General features: G+C 48.1%; 1 protein-coding gene across 4 annotated transcripts in view; it reads left to right on the top strand.

The window, feature by feature from the left end:
* The window catches only part of PRDM11 (PR/SET domain 11), a 46,755-nt gene extending 35,423 nt beyond the window's left edge, over nt 1-11,332 (top strand). For 3 of the 4 annotated variants that reach the window (XM_084520344.1, XM_084520343.1, XM_084520345.1), the window contains exons 7-8: nt 1,211-1,861; nt 2,722-11,332. In XM_084520344.1, the coding sequence (XP_084376470.1) occupies nt 1,211-1,861; nt 2,722-4,886 (2,816 nt within the window). In that variant the 3' untranslated portion in view covers nt 4,887-11,332. The remainder of the gene's footprint in view (nt 1-1,210; nt 1,862-2,721) is intronic. The other variant, XM_084520346.1, reaches the window with a different exon arrangement.
* The last annotated feature ends 4,296 nt before the right edge of the window (nt 11,333-15,628 follow it).

The raw sequence follows: 15,628 nt of genomic DNA, 5'->3' as shown, positions 1-15,628 counted from the left end.
TCCATAACAGAAAATGTTAGGACAGAGACCCAAAGCTCTGTCTGTATAAATTCTCCAACAGGATGCGTTGCAAACAAGGGCTGTTGTTATGGATTCGCTCAAGAAGTGTCTGGGGTTCCCAGCCAGCATCAAAACCCAGTACATAACCCCTGCCATGCAGGCCAACCCTTTTTATGGTGCCTTACTCTAACTGTTTTTGAGTCTTGCATCTTTTCTGCATTCTTAGCATTGCTCTCCTTAGAGAGGGAACGGTAGCTTTTACTCCGTAACTCTTATGAAAGCATGAATACACTTTAAAAGCAAACAAAACCAAAAAGCAGCATAAAGCAGCGTCTTGTTTGGGAAGCCATCAATGCTTGAAGTTATTTACAAGATAGAAGAATGATGGAAATTGAGCCAAACCTATCGTCTTTTGAATTTCCAGGTAAGGAAATCTGGCTATTCCCTTTATTTTAAGCAATTAATAATTTGTATGAGGTTGCTTTTGTTAATGTGTTTTGTTTTTTTTAATCACTGAATGGCCATGCTCTTAGACTCCACTGGCACAAGCTAGATATCCCATCCATGGAGGGCATACACCCATTGTAGCTCAGTTGACAATGCGTACCTTGGGCTTTAAGACTGCAAGTTATTTTTACTCCTTTGCCTTTGCATTTCTGGAGCAGCCTCCAAACTGAAAAAGAGTAAAGGGGGATGCAACCTTTGTGCTGTGGCATGCACAGATGCTGGGGTTCTCGTGAAACAGTCTGAATCTCTCGCTGCACTGCTGTACACTCGATACCTTTTACCAAGTCAAAACAGGCACAGGTCTTCCAGCCAGCCAAAATGGCATTTGGGCTCTGGGCATTAGGTTCCACCATGATCAGTGATTTACCTCATAGGCTCCTTCCACCGCAGGTTGGTTATACCGCTAGGTTAAACAGGCTGCCTGTAGTTTCTCTTCTCTTTAAAGTGTGTGGGTCCTACTCCGCTGTGGCTACCCAGGACTGTCTCTGTTTTTGCGGACGTGCCCATTAGCAGGGCTCCTCCTCTCGCGAGCCTCGGTTTCCACTGAGTCGTGTCAGTTCCCTGGTTTATAACGCAATGTACAGACCTGCAGGGATTCAGCCTACCTTTTTTTTCTTTTTTTTTTTTTTTTCATTCAAGTTTTAGATTGAGGGATGTTGCTCGGTTCCCGGTGATAATCCCCACCCCTCGTTTTCCTTTCTAGGAGACAAAAGGTTACAGAGGGAAAAGTCAGAAAAGAATGTGGAAAATCAAGAGGACATGAGGGGGCCACTCCAGCTCACTACGTTAAAGCAAGGGAAGAGCCCCTACAAGCGCAGCTGTGACGAGGGGGAATCTCACCCCCAAACAAAGAAAAAAAAGATTGACCTCATCTTCAAAGATGTCCTGGAGGCTTCATTGGAGTCTGCCAAATTTGAAGAGAACCAGTTAGCAACAAGTACACCACTTACCATCAGAACAGCATCTAAATACCAGGCTGAAGACATTTTTGAGAGGTGTGGCACTGCCATGCAGCACGGCTCCCTGAACCTCAGCAGAAACCGGAGTGAAGAGGAGTGGAAGATCCCCCATGGTTCCTCTTTCAGTTCTGCCAAAGAAGTGGGGATCCTTGAAGACGATGAAGAAGAGCCTCTGTCTCTGAAAGCAGACAGCCCAACTGAGCTGTCACTGGCCTCTGCACAGGGCAACTCCCATGAAATCCCCACCACCTCCTTCTGCCCTAACTGCATCCGCCTGAAGAAGAAGATCCGGGAGCTGCAGGCTGAGTTAGACATGCTGAGATCTGGGAAGTTACCTGAGCCACCCGAGCTACCGCCCCAGGTACCCGAGCTCCAAGAGTTCTCAGACCCCACAGGTAAGCCTTGCCGAGTATCAGCCTTCTCCAAACCCTGCCTAAGGAAAGTAGGGAGATGCCTGTGTGCTGTGTACCCATCTAAAGCGTTTTGCTCTGAGTATTCAGGTGAACACGTGGTTCCGTGGAAGGTTCGTTGTCAGGTTTTGTGAACGGGTGGGACAAGAACTGATGCTGGAGGCACAGTGGAAGACACTGTCTGGGAAAGACTCTGTATGACGACTCGCTCTATTTGTTGCCATTGTAATCAATCATGCACTGCCAATAAAAGAGACATTCCATTGCAGACAGTTTGTTTGCTGTATTTTTGATGCATTCTCTTTCAGCGGAAGCCCCTCCCCAGTACCTTACATGCTACCAAGAAGCATTGCTTGAAAGTCCGAATGACTCAGTGGTAACACTGAAGTTTGCGCTCTTTGTGTATGAAATAATGTGTGCCTGGCTGTGTCAGGAAGGCTGTGCCTTCACTGGAAGGCACTCTCTGTTTTCTCCACTACCTTACCACAAAACAAGGGGCCCTTTTTGAAGGTACTTCATTTCTGACAGGAGCATGCTATTGAGCAGCCACGAACCTTCACCAAAGGAATATTTGGGTCATACCATGTATTGTGCAAGTAGTCAGGATGTACTGTCATTTCTTGCTGTCCTTTGTGGCATGTTGGAGACAAAGTTCATATGCAGAAACATTGATTTATTTTTCCTTCAAAGATGTAATTCAAATTGTACCCATAGTGCAATGTGGGCAGGGTACGTCCAGCTCATCAGGCAGTGCTCTACTGTCACAAGTAGTATGCTTCTCTAGCTCAAAGTCTTGTTAAATACCTTATTTTTTCCTCCTTTTCTTTTTTTTTTTTTTTTTCCAGCTTCAGAAAGCATCATCTCTGTTCCCACCATCATGGAGGATGATGATCAAGAGGTGGATTCTGCTGATGAATCAGTTTCCAATGACATGATTGCTGCTACAGACGAGCCTTCCAAGATGTCTTCTGCAACGGGCCGGAGGATACGGCGGTTCAAGCAAGAGTGGCTTAAAAAGTTTTGGTTCCTGCGGTACTCCCCGACATTGAATGAAATGTGGTGCCACGTCTGTAGGCAGTACACAGTGCAATCCTCTCGGACTTCAGCCTTCATCATTGGCTCGAAGCAGTTCAAGATACACACCATAAAGCTTCACAGCCAGAGCAACCTCCACAAGAAGTGCCTGCAGCTTTACAAGCTCAGAATGCACCCAGAGAAGACAGAAGAGATGTGCCGAAATATGACCCTGCTCTTCAACACGGCCTACCACTTGGCTCTGGAGGGCAGGCCCTACTATGACTTCAGGCCTCTGGCAGAACTACTGAGAAAGTGTGAACTCAAGGTGGTGGATCAATACATGAATGAGGGAGACTGCCAAATCTTAATCCACCATATCGCCCGGGCTCTTCGAGAGGACCTGGTCGAGCGCATCCGACAGTCTCCTTTCCTCAGCATCATTCTGGATGGGCAGAGCGATGACGTGCTTGCCGACACAGTTGCGGTTTATGTACAGTACACGAGCAGCGATGGGCCTCCGGCAACCGAATTCCTGTCTCTTCAAGAACTGGGCTTTTCTACAACAGACAGTTACCTCCAAGCATTAGACAGGGCCTTTTCCAGCTTGGGAATCCGACTGCAGGATGAGAAGCCAACTATTGGCTTGGGAGTCGATGGTGCTAACATTACTGCCAGCCTGAGAGCTAACTTGTTCATGACAATCAGAAAGACCTTGCCGTGGCTTCTCTGCCTGCCCTTTATGGTACACAGACCTCATTTGGAGATTTTGGATGCAATCAGTGGGAAAGAACTGCCGTGCCTGGAGGAGCTGGAAAACAATCTGAAGCAGCTGCTCAGTTTCTATCGTTACTCTCCCCGACTGATGTGCGAGTTGAGGGTCACTGCTGCCACTCTGTGCGAGGAGACTGAGTTCTTGGGGGACATTCGAGCAGTGAAGTGGATCATTGGGGAGCAGAATGTGCTCAACGCTCTCATCAAGGATTACCTGGAGGTCGTGGCCCATCTCAAAGACGTCAGCGGCCAGACCCAGAGGGCAGATGCTTCCGCGATTGCCTTGGCCCTCCTCCAGTTCCTAATGGACTACCAGTCGATTAAACTCATCTACTTCCTGCTGGATGTGATTGCTGTGCTTTCACGCCTTGCCTATGTCTTCCAAGGGGAGTACCTTCTTGTGTCGCAGGTGGACGATAAAATAGAGGAGGCTATCCAGGAGATCAGTCGGCTAGCAGACTCGCCTGGGGAGTACCTGCAGGAATTTGAGGAAAACTTCCGTGAAAGCTTTAATGGCATTGCTGTGAAAAACCTACGGGTGGCTGAAGCCAAATTCCAGTCAATCAGAGAAAAGATCTGCCAGAAGACCCAGGTGATCCTAGCCCAAAGGTTCGATTCCCGTAGCCGGACATTTGTGAAAGCCTGTCAGGTATTTGACCTTGCAGCTTGGCCCAGAAGCACTGATGAGCTCATGAGCTATGGGAAGGAGGATATGGTACAAATATTTGAACACCTGGAGACGGTCCCATCATTTTCCAGAGAGGTTTGCAGAGAGGGGATGGACACCCGAGGGAGTTTGCTGATGGAGTGGCGAGAACTCAAGGTGGATTATTATACCAAAAATGGTTTTAAAGACTTACTCAGTCACATTTGTAAATACAAACAGAGATTCCCCCTCCTAAATAAAATAGTTCAGATCCTCAAAGTCCTTCCCACCTCATCGGCCTGCTGTGAGAAGGGGCGCAACGCCCTGCAGAGAGTGCGCAAAAACAACCGCTCTCGGCTCACACTGGAGCAGCTCAGTGATTTGCTGACGATTGCCGTTAACGGGCCGCCCATTGCCAACTTCGATTGCAAACGGGCGCTAGATAGTTGGTTCGAGGAAAAGTCGGGCAATAGTTACGCACTGTCAGCTGAGATGCTGAGCAGGATGTCGTCTCTCGATCAGAAGCCGATGTTGCAGAGCATGGACCATGGCTCTGAGTTTTACCCCGATATTTAGAAAGGAATGCCTCAGATCAGAAAGCTGTTGAATAATTTTTTTAATCTATACTCTAAACTTTGATATATTATATAAAATATATATATATATTATATATATTAAGGAAAAACCCACACTGAAAATTTAAAAGTTAAGACGATGTGCGTCTGATAGAAGCTAAGCAGAATTTTAAAGATTGAGACAATGTTTAGAAATTTACTGGTGTCTCCAACCATGGCAGCTGCAGTGTAGGTGGCAACATTTCATTCTTTAGAAGCATGTGCTGGGGCCATACTCTACATGTTCAAACCTAACAATCTATAAGCTAGATGACGGGTCTTTGTCAGCCTCCTTCTCCCAGCGGTTTCCTTTGTATGTGTGTTGTTGGTTTGTTGGGTTGATTTTTGTGTCGTTGTTGTTGTTTTCCTCAGTTTTAATCTCTGCCTCTCTTTTCGTTGTTCAGTCCAGTTATTGAGCCATTTGAGCCTTTTGTTGACGACCGTCAGATTTCTGATTTCCGACAGAGCATCCTGTGCGTTCGTGTTGTCCCTGGCTGCCCAGCTCCACCTGGTGCTCTCTGTTCGAGTGGGAGCTTCTCGCACTCACAGAGGTTACTGGGTGGAGGGAAGGGCTGGGGCTGGGTTTTTGTTTGTTTTTGTTTTTTTTTTTCAGAAACACATGCCTCCACTAAACTGTGATGCCCCTTTCTCAGTTCTCCCTACTTTTGGGCTGTAGAGTAATACTTGGCTTTCAGCTCCTTTTATGATAACCATAGTACCAGTCTATCATACATATATTATAACATGATGTCATGTGCAGACTATAAAATAGCAAAATAGAGAAGGCAGGGGGAAATTTTTGCATTTATATTTTTATATTGTAGGAAATAAATATATATATATATATATACAACTATTCATTCAAAACCAGGGCTGCTGTGGAAGCTAGACAGCCAATGAGTCAAGAGCCATCTCTGGGCAGAGATTCAAAGGCTTAAAAAATTATATTCTAATTTACATTATTTATACTATGTCTTTATAATCCTAGATTGTTGTGGGGTTTTTTGTTTGTTTTGTTTTGTTTTGTTTTGTTTGGAATGACTGAAAGAAAAACCTGCTGCAGTTTGGTAGCAGGGGCTATCAATGCAAGATTATCTTGGATTATAATCATGTGATGATGTCCTATAAAGGTTCACGTATTCTCTTGTGACCAAGGTAACATGTTCCACAGCACAGCAGACTGATGACAGCAGGAAGAAGGGATGCTCTACTTCTTCCTGTGAAACATTTCTTCCTTTCTTGAAGGGATGCGGAGTCCAGCCAAAATGTGAATGGGGGACTTGCACCTTCTATCACAAAAGAGATTGTTCTGTGGGCTTGGGGTTCTTCTTTGTTTTATTGTTGTAAAGTAAACGAGCTCCACGCTTTCACAAAAATATCACTTCAGGTTAGAAAAGCAAAAAAAAAAAAAAAAAAAAAAAAAAAAAGAAACAAAAAAGGTGCAAAAACTCCACAGATGCTAGTGCCTTGCCCCGCTGATGTGGCATGGACAGCACCAACCTGACCAGACCATCATGGGAGTGAGAACCTGTTGTCCAGAAGGTCTCCGAGCTGACAGGTTCTCACTTCCCAGAGGGATGAGCTTTGTGCCAAGCTGTGTTGTTTGGAAACATGATGGTGGTATCAGCAACACTGAACCTTTCCTTTCTCCTGTTACCCCCCTGCCCTTGGTCTTGGTGCTAAGATATCTCTAGAACCGTTGCTGCTAGTTGATAGCTTTTCATTTATATAAATATATATATATATATAATATTATTTTATTTTTTAAACTTTTTTCGTTTGTTTTCAATGGAGATGTAGCATGTTTGGAACCGATCTCTCTCGGAGTCACTTTCACTGCCAGGGTTCACACACTGTCTTCCCCAGGAAAACACACACCTCTACCTAGATCTCACTCACCTCCCACTAACCCGTTCGCCCTCAGCAGACCGGCACGGTTAATGTCGGTGGGCAACCAAGCCACTGCCTACCGGCTCAGCTCTCAGACCCGCGGACACAGCCAGGCTGGTGTTTTTGTCCGAGCTTTGGAAATGCTTTCCCTCTATCCCCATGGCGAGGAGGAGAGGTGGAGCCTGGCTGGAGCTCTTGCCGTGGCCAACCCTTGCCTCTTCTGCCCCGACTCGGCCCCGGTGTGGTTTGAGAGGGGCAGAGCAGCTCCCGCACATGCCGCGGGATGGCCAGGCGGGCAGGCTGCAGTCCGTAGCACTTACTCCCTTTCCCTCATACCGTACCTCAGATGACATGTGGCCTGCCGCAGGCTCGTTCGGATGGGGGGGAGCAAATGCGCCGGGGCCCCCCATGTGCCTCCGAACAGTGGGTGGGCACGGACACTTCTCCCCACTGCCCTCTCGCACGTCGCGGGCTAGGTTGGGGCATCAATACACAGCGCCTAGCAAGCAGAAAATTGTTTTATTTGCCTAAACTGTTGTTGCATTTTTTTCCCTGCCTTTCCCAGTAAATGATGTGATCAAATTGATCCATTTGCCTAAAGGCATAAGAGTTAAGCCGGAAGCCCTCCGGCATGGTACAGACTCAAGGCAGCTCTTTGTGTGACCACAAAATAGGGATCTCTGTACACGAGCTGTTTGTGGCCCTCCAGACCCAGCAGTTGATTTTTGCTCATGGTGCTGCCGTAAAGCTGACGGATCTGTTTCCTTCCAGGGAGGTGGCAGGTCTCCTCCTTAATTACAATTTGAGGAGATGGTAAAAGCAAAAAGAGAGTCCCTGTAGAAGAATTGCTGCTCGGTGGGTCCCTGACCTGGAGATGGGCGACATAAACTTAGATGTTGGAGACAGGCAGATGTGGGAGAGTCTTCCTGCTCAAGGTGTGCACAGATGTCTAGGGAAGTGTGGCAGCAGGAGCAAAAATAACAAAAATATATATATATTTGCTGTGAGCTGCTGTAAGAGAGGCCAGCAAGACAGTTTCCCTCCTCCTCTTTTTTAATTTTCCTTTTCTCAACTCCATACCTCTTTGTGGGGGAGAAAAAAAAATCACCTGCCTTACTGTTTGCAGCACTGAAAACTCCTTGGCATGGGGCTTTTTTTCACGGAGGCCTACGTGAGGGAAGAGACACTTGGGAACAGGCTCCAGGCACCTCTGTAAACAGGAACAATTCCCCAGTGCTTGTGCTGAGACGCCTAAAATGCCTGCGTGCAGCCTCCACTCCAAACCTCTTTGCTTTTTTTGCCACTGGGGAAAAAAATGGTACCTTGCCTTGGTTGGCAAGGTAAAAGCTGCCAGAGACTTGTTCAGAAATGATTCCTGTAATTTGCCACTCCTTCCTTTTGGTTCATTTGCAAATCCCACTTTCATCAGCGACATCTTTCACTGGGTGCTCTTATTCCCAGCGGCAAAGTGAAACGTGCAGCGGGTGGCTTTTTCTCCAGGCAGCCAGCTGAAAAAGGGAAAGCGTTTGTTTCTTTTGCAAATAACTTTGCGTGTGTCCGTGAGCAGTGTCTGTGGGAAGAGCAATTCCCCAGGACTGGATATTGCTGATACCCATGAGCGGGAAAGGTCAGAGACCCCTTGCATTGGTCATGGGGGGGAAATGAGCACTCGGTGCAGCAGCCGCAACACAAAGAACTCCCCATCACCCCCACATGAGAAAATAAACCCAGCCTTTGTACTAGACAAGTGCAGGTGCTTTGCAAGTTTTCCCTCCAGGTTTATCCACCTATCTCAGATCTGTAGCTGTTACTCACATGGATAGTCCTGTGGATGGAAACGTGACTGCCCGCACGAGCAAGACTGGGGGGGGGGAGAGGAATAACAATGCAAAGCGCCCTTGGCTTTTCGGCACCCTGCCTGGCCAGCCTTTCCTGAGAGCAGGTGCCTTTCCGTGCCCTGTTTGCAAATGCAAGCAGCCGGCTCGAGGGGATGCGAGGCCGAGCAGTGGCAGCAGTAGGGAGGTCACGGTGCAGGGCAGAGAGAGGCCACCTCAGCTGGGAGGTCTCAGTGCACCAGCTTTAATCAGTGCCCTTCCCGCTGCCCTGACCCAAGGGGAAGGTTGTTTTGAGCATATTGCTCACAGCATCTTGAGTGGCTGCAGCAGCAGAGAGAGGAGGGTTTTGTTTTTCTCAGATGAGCTCTTTATCTTCTCCTCCCCTCCCCTCCCCTTCCTAGCCAGGGCATCTGACTGTGAATAACACGCACCTCTTCAAACCCCAGGGTTTGTACTTCTAGCCCATGGGCTTTTTGGTTGCCAATTTTTGCTCAAGCTCCTTGACTCTTATCGCCTGCTGCAAAGCAGAACCCCTTAAGCACATCCTTCTGCAGGGCTCACCCGTGGCTGCGGGATCCAGGGCCCTCTGGCCACGAGACCGAACTCAGCAGGGATAATCCTCACGGAACAAGAGACCAAAGCTCTTCCCATACCAGCAGCAGCGCGCGGGAGCCATGGGGAGGAGAGGCGATGGGCAGGGTCCCGGTGTGTTGTCCATGCTGGGGTTTGCGCTGACCCCAGCAATGTCCCCCGTGCCAGTTGCGCTTTTGCTGATAGGAATCCTCAGACGTGATTCAGGCTCCGTCTATTTCTTTCTCACAGCACAAACTCAACCAGGTGGCCCGCAGGGTCTTCGGTGTCCCCTTTCCTTTTTATCTCATTTGTATTGCTGTTTGACCGATGGGTAAAACACCTTAAACAGCCGGCTTGCAAATAAGCAGCAACATGCTCTGCTTTTGCAGATTCCCCTCTCAGCCCTGTCGAAAGAGGTCTTAAAAGCAGAGAAATGGTACGTTGCTCCCCCAGCCATTGTATTCAATGCAGTAATGCCTATGCAATTCCTGTCTCCCTTGGAGACATGTATGATGTGTGTGCATGTAAGCTAGTGTATGTATACAGTACATATGCATACAGTCTATATATTGTATATACGCACATCCCAGTACATATACACACCGTACAAAAGATAAAAATCACATGCTTATATATCTATAAATAAAATCCTATATATTTATATATTTCTATGTTTTCGATAGATATAAAGATATAATATAGAGATAGAATCAACCACCCTTGTGTAAGGCTGGCCCTGTGTTCTGGCACAAGGCATGTAACACTGAAGACTTTGGACTTTGGGACAGTTTTAGCCATACACTGAGGCCTACATTTACACATATAGCACTCTACAGAGAGGGGCTTTGCTGTGGTTAGGGCAAGGGGGCTCCTTGCTGGCATGTTCACCAAGTGCTCAATAAGGTTTGTGTAACACAGGAATGTCATGGTGTGGGAGCACACTCGAGTGTCCTTGTCTTCTTCTGAGTAAGCCTTTGGTGAAGGTCCTGTGTGCTCACACTTGGACAGACGTGTATCCCACCCTCGTATGCACTTTTCTGTCTCTGCATGGATGTGGTTGGCAACTGAGCGTACCCGTGCCGCGAAAGCATGGCTCTACTTTTCCCACCTGCTGTCGCTAGCACAGCACGGGGCAAGAGAGCGCGTTTGCACAGGTTATCAGTCAGTCGGTGATCAGCGATGTAGCTGGAATAAAGCAAGGAGAGCCGGTGCGTTGTGAGTTGAGGGACGGTCACACGGTCAGAGCTGGCAGGGACGCTCTATGGAGCCAGAGCGGCGAGCAAGAAGGGCTTGCCGCACAAGCAGACCTGTGCTTACATGCCCAGCATATCTGTGCTGGGACTTGGGGTGGGTCCAGGCAGTGGCTCCCGTGGTTCAGCTCCTCCACCTGCCCCCGTGCCTCTCTCCTCACGCGGCAGCTGTCGGCACGGGCCCAGCAGTGGGTCTGGCGGTGACAGGCCACGAGCAGAGGCCTGACTGGGCCTGGTGGCCACCTCACCGCACGCTCGGTTGTTTCCATTTTCACCTTCTGCTGGGAGGAGGGTGGGCGATAATCCCGACAGTTGGCTTACACTGGTATCGCACGAGCCGGCGCTGTGCAAGCTCCCCCCAAACTCCACATCCCCCCCCCCCCATAACAAGGCCTCTCGCCTCCACACAACTGGTAATCCACCTCAGCCCGCAGCGGGCAGCTCCCGGCCCCGCTCCTCACCAACCTCAGAGAGGGTTTCCTCGCTCCCGGCCCCCTCCTCCGGATGCCACTGACACTCATGCAGGCTCGGCCAGCGGGCACGCTGCCGCCGGGCCACGGACTCTGATGCACTGCACCTCACGTCTAATAAGCTCGCTGGGCCAGGTGGGGGAACCGCGTCTCATAATGCTGTAATGTCCTGGATGCTACGGGAGGGCTGCAGAGCTTTCTGCCAGTCGTGGCGTCCTCACAGGCTCACCCGACTGTTGGCGAGATGCGTTTCTCGTTCTTACTTCCACAAAACAGAAGGTTTTGTCCCAAACCTCTCCGTACCCCCACCCAAGCACAGCCCTGCTGAACTGTTTCAAGCTATCTCACACCCACCCACCCACCACACACACACACACAATGAGAGAAAAATATCTAGAAGTCTATTACTACATATGTATTAATATGTTAATATCACTCTTTTGGAGAACATTAAAATGTTATTACTTTACAGACTATGCTTTATAGTACCTGTGTGAAAGGACCTAGGACACTGGATACGAATAGAGCTATGTTGATATATCATAGTATGTACACGAGAACCTTCCTTTTGTCATATTATCCTTGTAATGTAAAATGATTGTTAATAAAAAAAAAACATTTAAATTTATCAAGTCGGGTTGCTGATGCTTTCTATTGTTATTGGAGGTTAACGTGATTTTCCCAAAACAAGGGCATCCAAACAGATGCACCCCCTCATCCCCAGCCCATTTTGGTGGATGGTGAGTGTAAGGCACGGGTCCAGTGATCATTTATCCGGCAGGGTAAGCTGCAGCCTCCTGACCTACTGGTAGCTCTCCATCTTAGGTGACCCATTCCCAAACATGCTGTTTGTAATTGCAAAAATCCCACAAAATGCTCCTGCCAGCTGCTCAGTGAGCAGGTCCACCACCTTCTGGGAAGGAGCTACATCATTTTACCAAGGGCAAGCAGGAGCATCCATGGATGAGCTCTGTGAGTCGTGTTTCCTGAATTAACGGCTGTTAAAGCTTGAAGTATGACCTCCTCCCCTCACTGGCTCAGCCTGGTAGCTGCTGGGGACTGAGCCCCCCAGGAAGGTGCAACGGGGCCCACCCTTCCTTTGCTTTGGTTCAGTTTTGCACGCCAGCCCTAGCACAGGCTGCCAACATCTGGTAGACAGAAACGTAGGCGGGCAAGGCCCTTCCAGCTCAAACAGTTACTCTCTCAAATGTAAATGTGTCTGTATGTCAGTGGGAGAGAACCAGAAAACACAGGAGGAGGGATACTGTATGCAGAACTACAACTGAGAGGGTTGGTACAGATAATATTGCTGAGCCTCAGTCCTGAGACGTGAAAACTGTTGTAAACAGGACTGGCTGTTTAATTTAACTGGGTATGGGTTAATCTTGAGATTTCCAGTTAATCCTGGAAATGGATACCAGTGAATCAACTAGTGTTACATGAGGTAGGCAAGTTATTTAACTCTTAGCAAACTTAATACAATGGATGTGTATGGTTTAGAAAGGGTTTTTTTCCCCATTAGGGAATCCATAGGAATATAAATCCTCACAGTCAAGGGCTTTGACCTGTTGACTTGCTGTGTCTCACTGGTGCTGAGCACTTTGCTAGTCCTATATAGAAGGAAACATGAGTACAAATTCTGGCCCTGAAGGAGGTTAGGGCTTAGAGGGCTCACAGGCTGTAGCTGATGGGAGAGCTGGGCCTAGGGGGAAAACACGCACTCAGGAGCACAAATGACTGCCAGTGAGTAGCTGTACATCGGTTTCAGAACTCCATGTCCCCAGTTTTAGCCAAAGACAATGACAGCCGTAGGGACTAGAAGCAAGAGGCAATTTCCAGACTCTGAAGTGAAAATAGCCAAAAATTAGTGCTCACTTAGGAAAGGTTTTTCTTAGTGACTTCCTTGAAGACACGGAACAATCCAAGTATTACAAATAATTTGCCATTTTTTGGCAGCTTTCACTGCACTGATTAAACTCGTTTGTTTCTGAGCAGTAAATAAGCCCAGCTAAACCCTGCCAGCAGCCAGGGCTTAGCTCCAGCTCCATGGGGTTGGGGTTTGCTGGGCACTCGGCAGCCAGCAGTGGAAACCCTGTCCCTGGGGTTTTGTCTTTGCTAGTCAATTGATAGCACACCAGGCAGGGTGATGCTTCACTTTCAGCAGATCAACCATGTGTGAAGAGTAAGAGCAGCATGTAAAATTCATTGCTGATTTGTAATTAATTTCCTAGAAGTGGTTTTGTGCTGCGGACACTTGACTGCTGCTGTTGGCAGTGATCGGCCTCCTTGCTGATAACTGCAGATTGAGGACTTAAAAGCAAGATTCCTTCAAGCAAAGTACATGATCTGAGTCAATGTAAGGAAGGGAAGCTTGCACGAATTTATCTGGTCTAGGGCTAAAGGTGCCCTTCATTTTTAGGACCACTGATTCCCATGTCAATACGAGTGAAAAGGAAATTGAAAAATTCCTCGGTGATGGTTGTCATAGCATTAACGCCTGGCATGCTCTTCCCCAGCTCTGCTGGTGTCTTGGCCGTGCTCCACAGAGATGGCTGTTGTTAGCAGCTGGCACTCAAAACTTAATTTAGCCAAAAACCAAACGTGCTGTCCCTTCCTGGAAACAGGAGGCTTGTAGGAGAAACAGGGTCCAGCCCCACGGCAGCACACAGCAGTGGGCACAGGGGAACAGATGCAGCTACTCGCAGAGCTGTTGCCACACAAACAGAAGCACAGCTCGTTTACAAGGGGCTCTAAAAATATCCGACGGATAATCAAAGGCTCCTGCGGAACAGCATCTGCGCTAACGAGACTTCTCAGCTCTCTGAAGTCCCTCGTTTTAAGTTGTTTTGATGCAAGGGGAAAAACAAGCTTTCTGTCTGCACTGCTGTCAGCTGTCCCTGTTTCTGGGGAGACGGTGCAGGGTGGACGAGCCACGTGGAGGCGGCACAGCAGGCACACCAGGGCCAGGATAGAGATGGGGCTGGCAGAGCCAGCGGGTTTGTGTCAGACCTGAGGTGTCTTTCCAGGGACATTTGGGGCCCCTTCCTTGTTCAGTTTATCAGAGATCACCAGTCAAGGTGCAAGGAAAGGGAGGAACAGGCTACAGACCTCTATGCCCAGCACTTGCCATAGCTGCAACAAATCCATTGGGTTAGGTGCCCCTCTCTCCTGGCACACAGAGGATTAAGGACCAGCCCCATTTTAATTTTTAAATAATGGTGGCAAAAAAAGTTCTAATAAACCCAATGTGGCAATGAGCAGTAGGGGCAGAAGGAGGATGGTTCTCTAGAGGCTGTTGCTCCTTCTGAACAGGCTGGGCTGGCAATTACTGAGGAGCCTAGCATTGATCCCCTGGGCAGGGAGATTTGTCCATGTCAAACACGCTGCCCCTGTTCAATGCCCTGTGGGGCATACATGCAGCTCCTTTCCCTCCGTCTCTGCGGCGAATGCTCCAGCAGCATCAGCTCTGCAGTGCAGCTGACAGACGAGCAGCAACCCTCTCTGTGAAGCCAACAACAGCCTGGAGCCCCGTCAGACTCCGCTTTGCTGTTTCTCCTTGTGCTTTAGCACTGAGTGTGATGGGTGACAGATTGCCCCCAAACTGTCAATGAGGTAAATAGCTCCCACTCCTGCCCCCCAAATCTGTCTTTATTTTCTTTTATGTGTAGTTTTTGATCTTCTTGTCTTGTTATGAACCAGCTAATTCCGGTGATAGTATTAGGTCAGTTAGGCAGGTATTTGCTCCTATTGGTGCGTGGTTTGCAGAATATCATCAGCACCCCCCGGAAAGCACTGAGATCAGCAAGAAGGCTGAATCCAAGTTCACTTCTTAGCTTTGTTTCAGGGATGGAGCCTGTTATCTGGGTGGAAGCTGACTGCCATTCCCTAACCTCTTCAAGCTGCAGGAAAGCCTTTACAGCTTTGCCTAGCTACCACCCTGATGAAAAACTATCAGCTTTCCAATGTTTGGCCAGAACAGGACTCTACTCCTGGCTGCTCCCCTTCTCATCACATACCCATCCCTTGGAGGTACCATTCAGCGGACCTCCTGTGGACTTATCCCAGTAGTTTGTACCTCTGGCTTGCAAGCCGCACGCACAGGGGACTTACCCTACAGCAAACAAACAGACACAACGCCAATACAGTTTGGAATTATTTACTTGTGGTGATTTACATTTTGTGCTGTAACATTAGACACAATGGTTGAGTCTCATGCTCTTGTTTGTGCTTTGGACTGTGCGTACAATATAGTCTTGACAAACAATATCTGCTCTGTACAATAAACACATTCAAACACTGAAGTACTGAGTAAGCAGAAAAGCCTTCTCATGCTGGAAGGCCACAAAACACTATTTCACTTTGCCACTACTGTTGTAGAGTTTGATATTACCAACACAAAATAAAACAATATAAAGTGTCAAGTATTTATATTTGCTCATCATGCTTATCTTTCAGCACACGAACCAAATTCATTTTGAGACATAGTTACATTCTGGAACACAAAAAAAAAGATGCTGCCAAAGCTCTGCCCTTCAATCCAATCAAACTTCAAACTGAGCTCCAAAAGAGTGCAAGAAGCGTGGTCCAAGATACCTTGGCTCCCGGATTTAACTAAATGTCATTGTGCTTAACTCAGACCCCTGCTACTGATACAGTTTTTAAACTATTTCCCACCATATTGCTGTC

This window comes from Aythya ferina (assembly GCF_964211825.1).
Source record: "Aythya ferina genome assembly, chromosome: 5".
Lineage (NCBI taxonomy): Eukaryota > Metazoa > Chordata > Aves > Anseriformes > Anatidae > Aythya > Aythya ferina.
The sequence above is the reverse complement of the archived record's forward strand: the minus strand, read 5'-3'. Positions and strand labels throughout refer to the sequence as shown.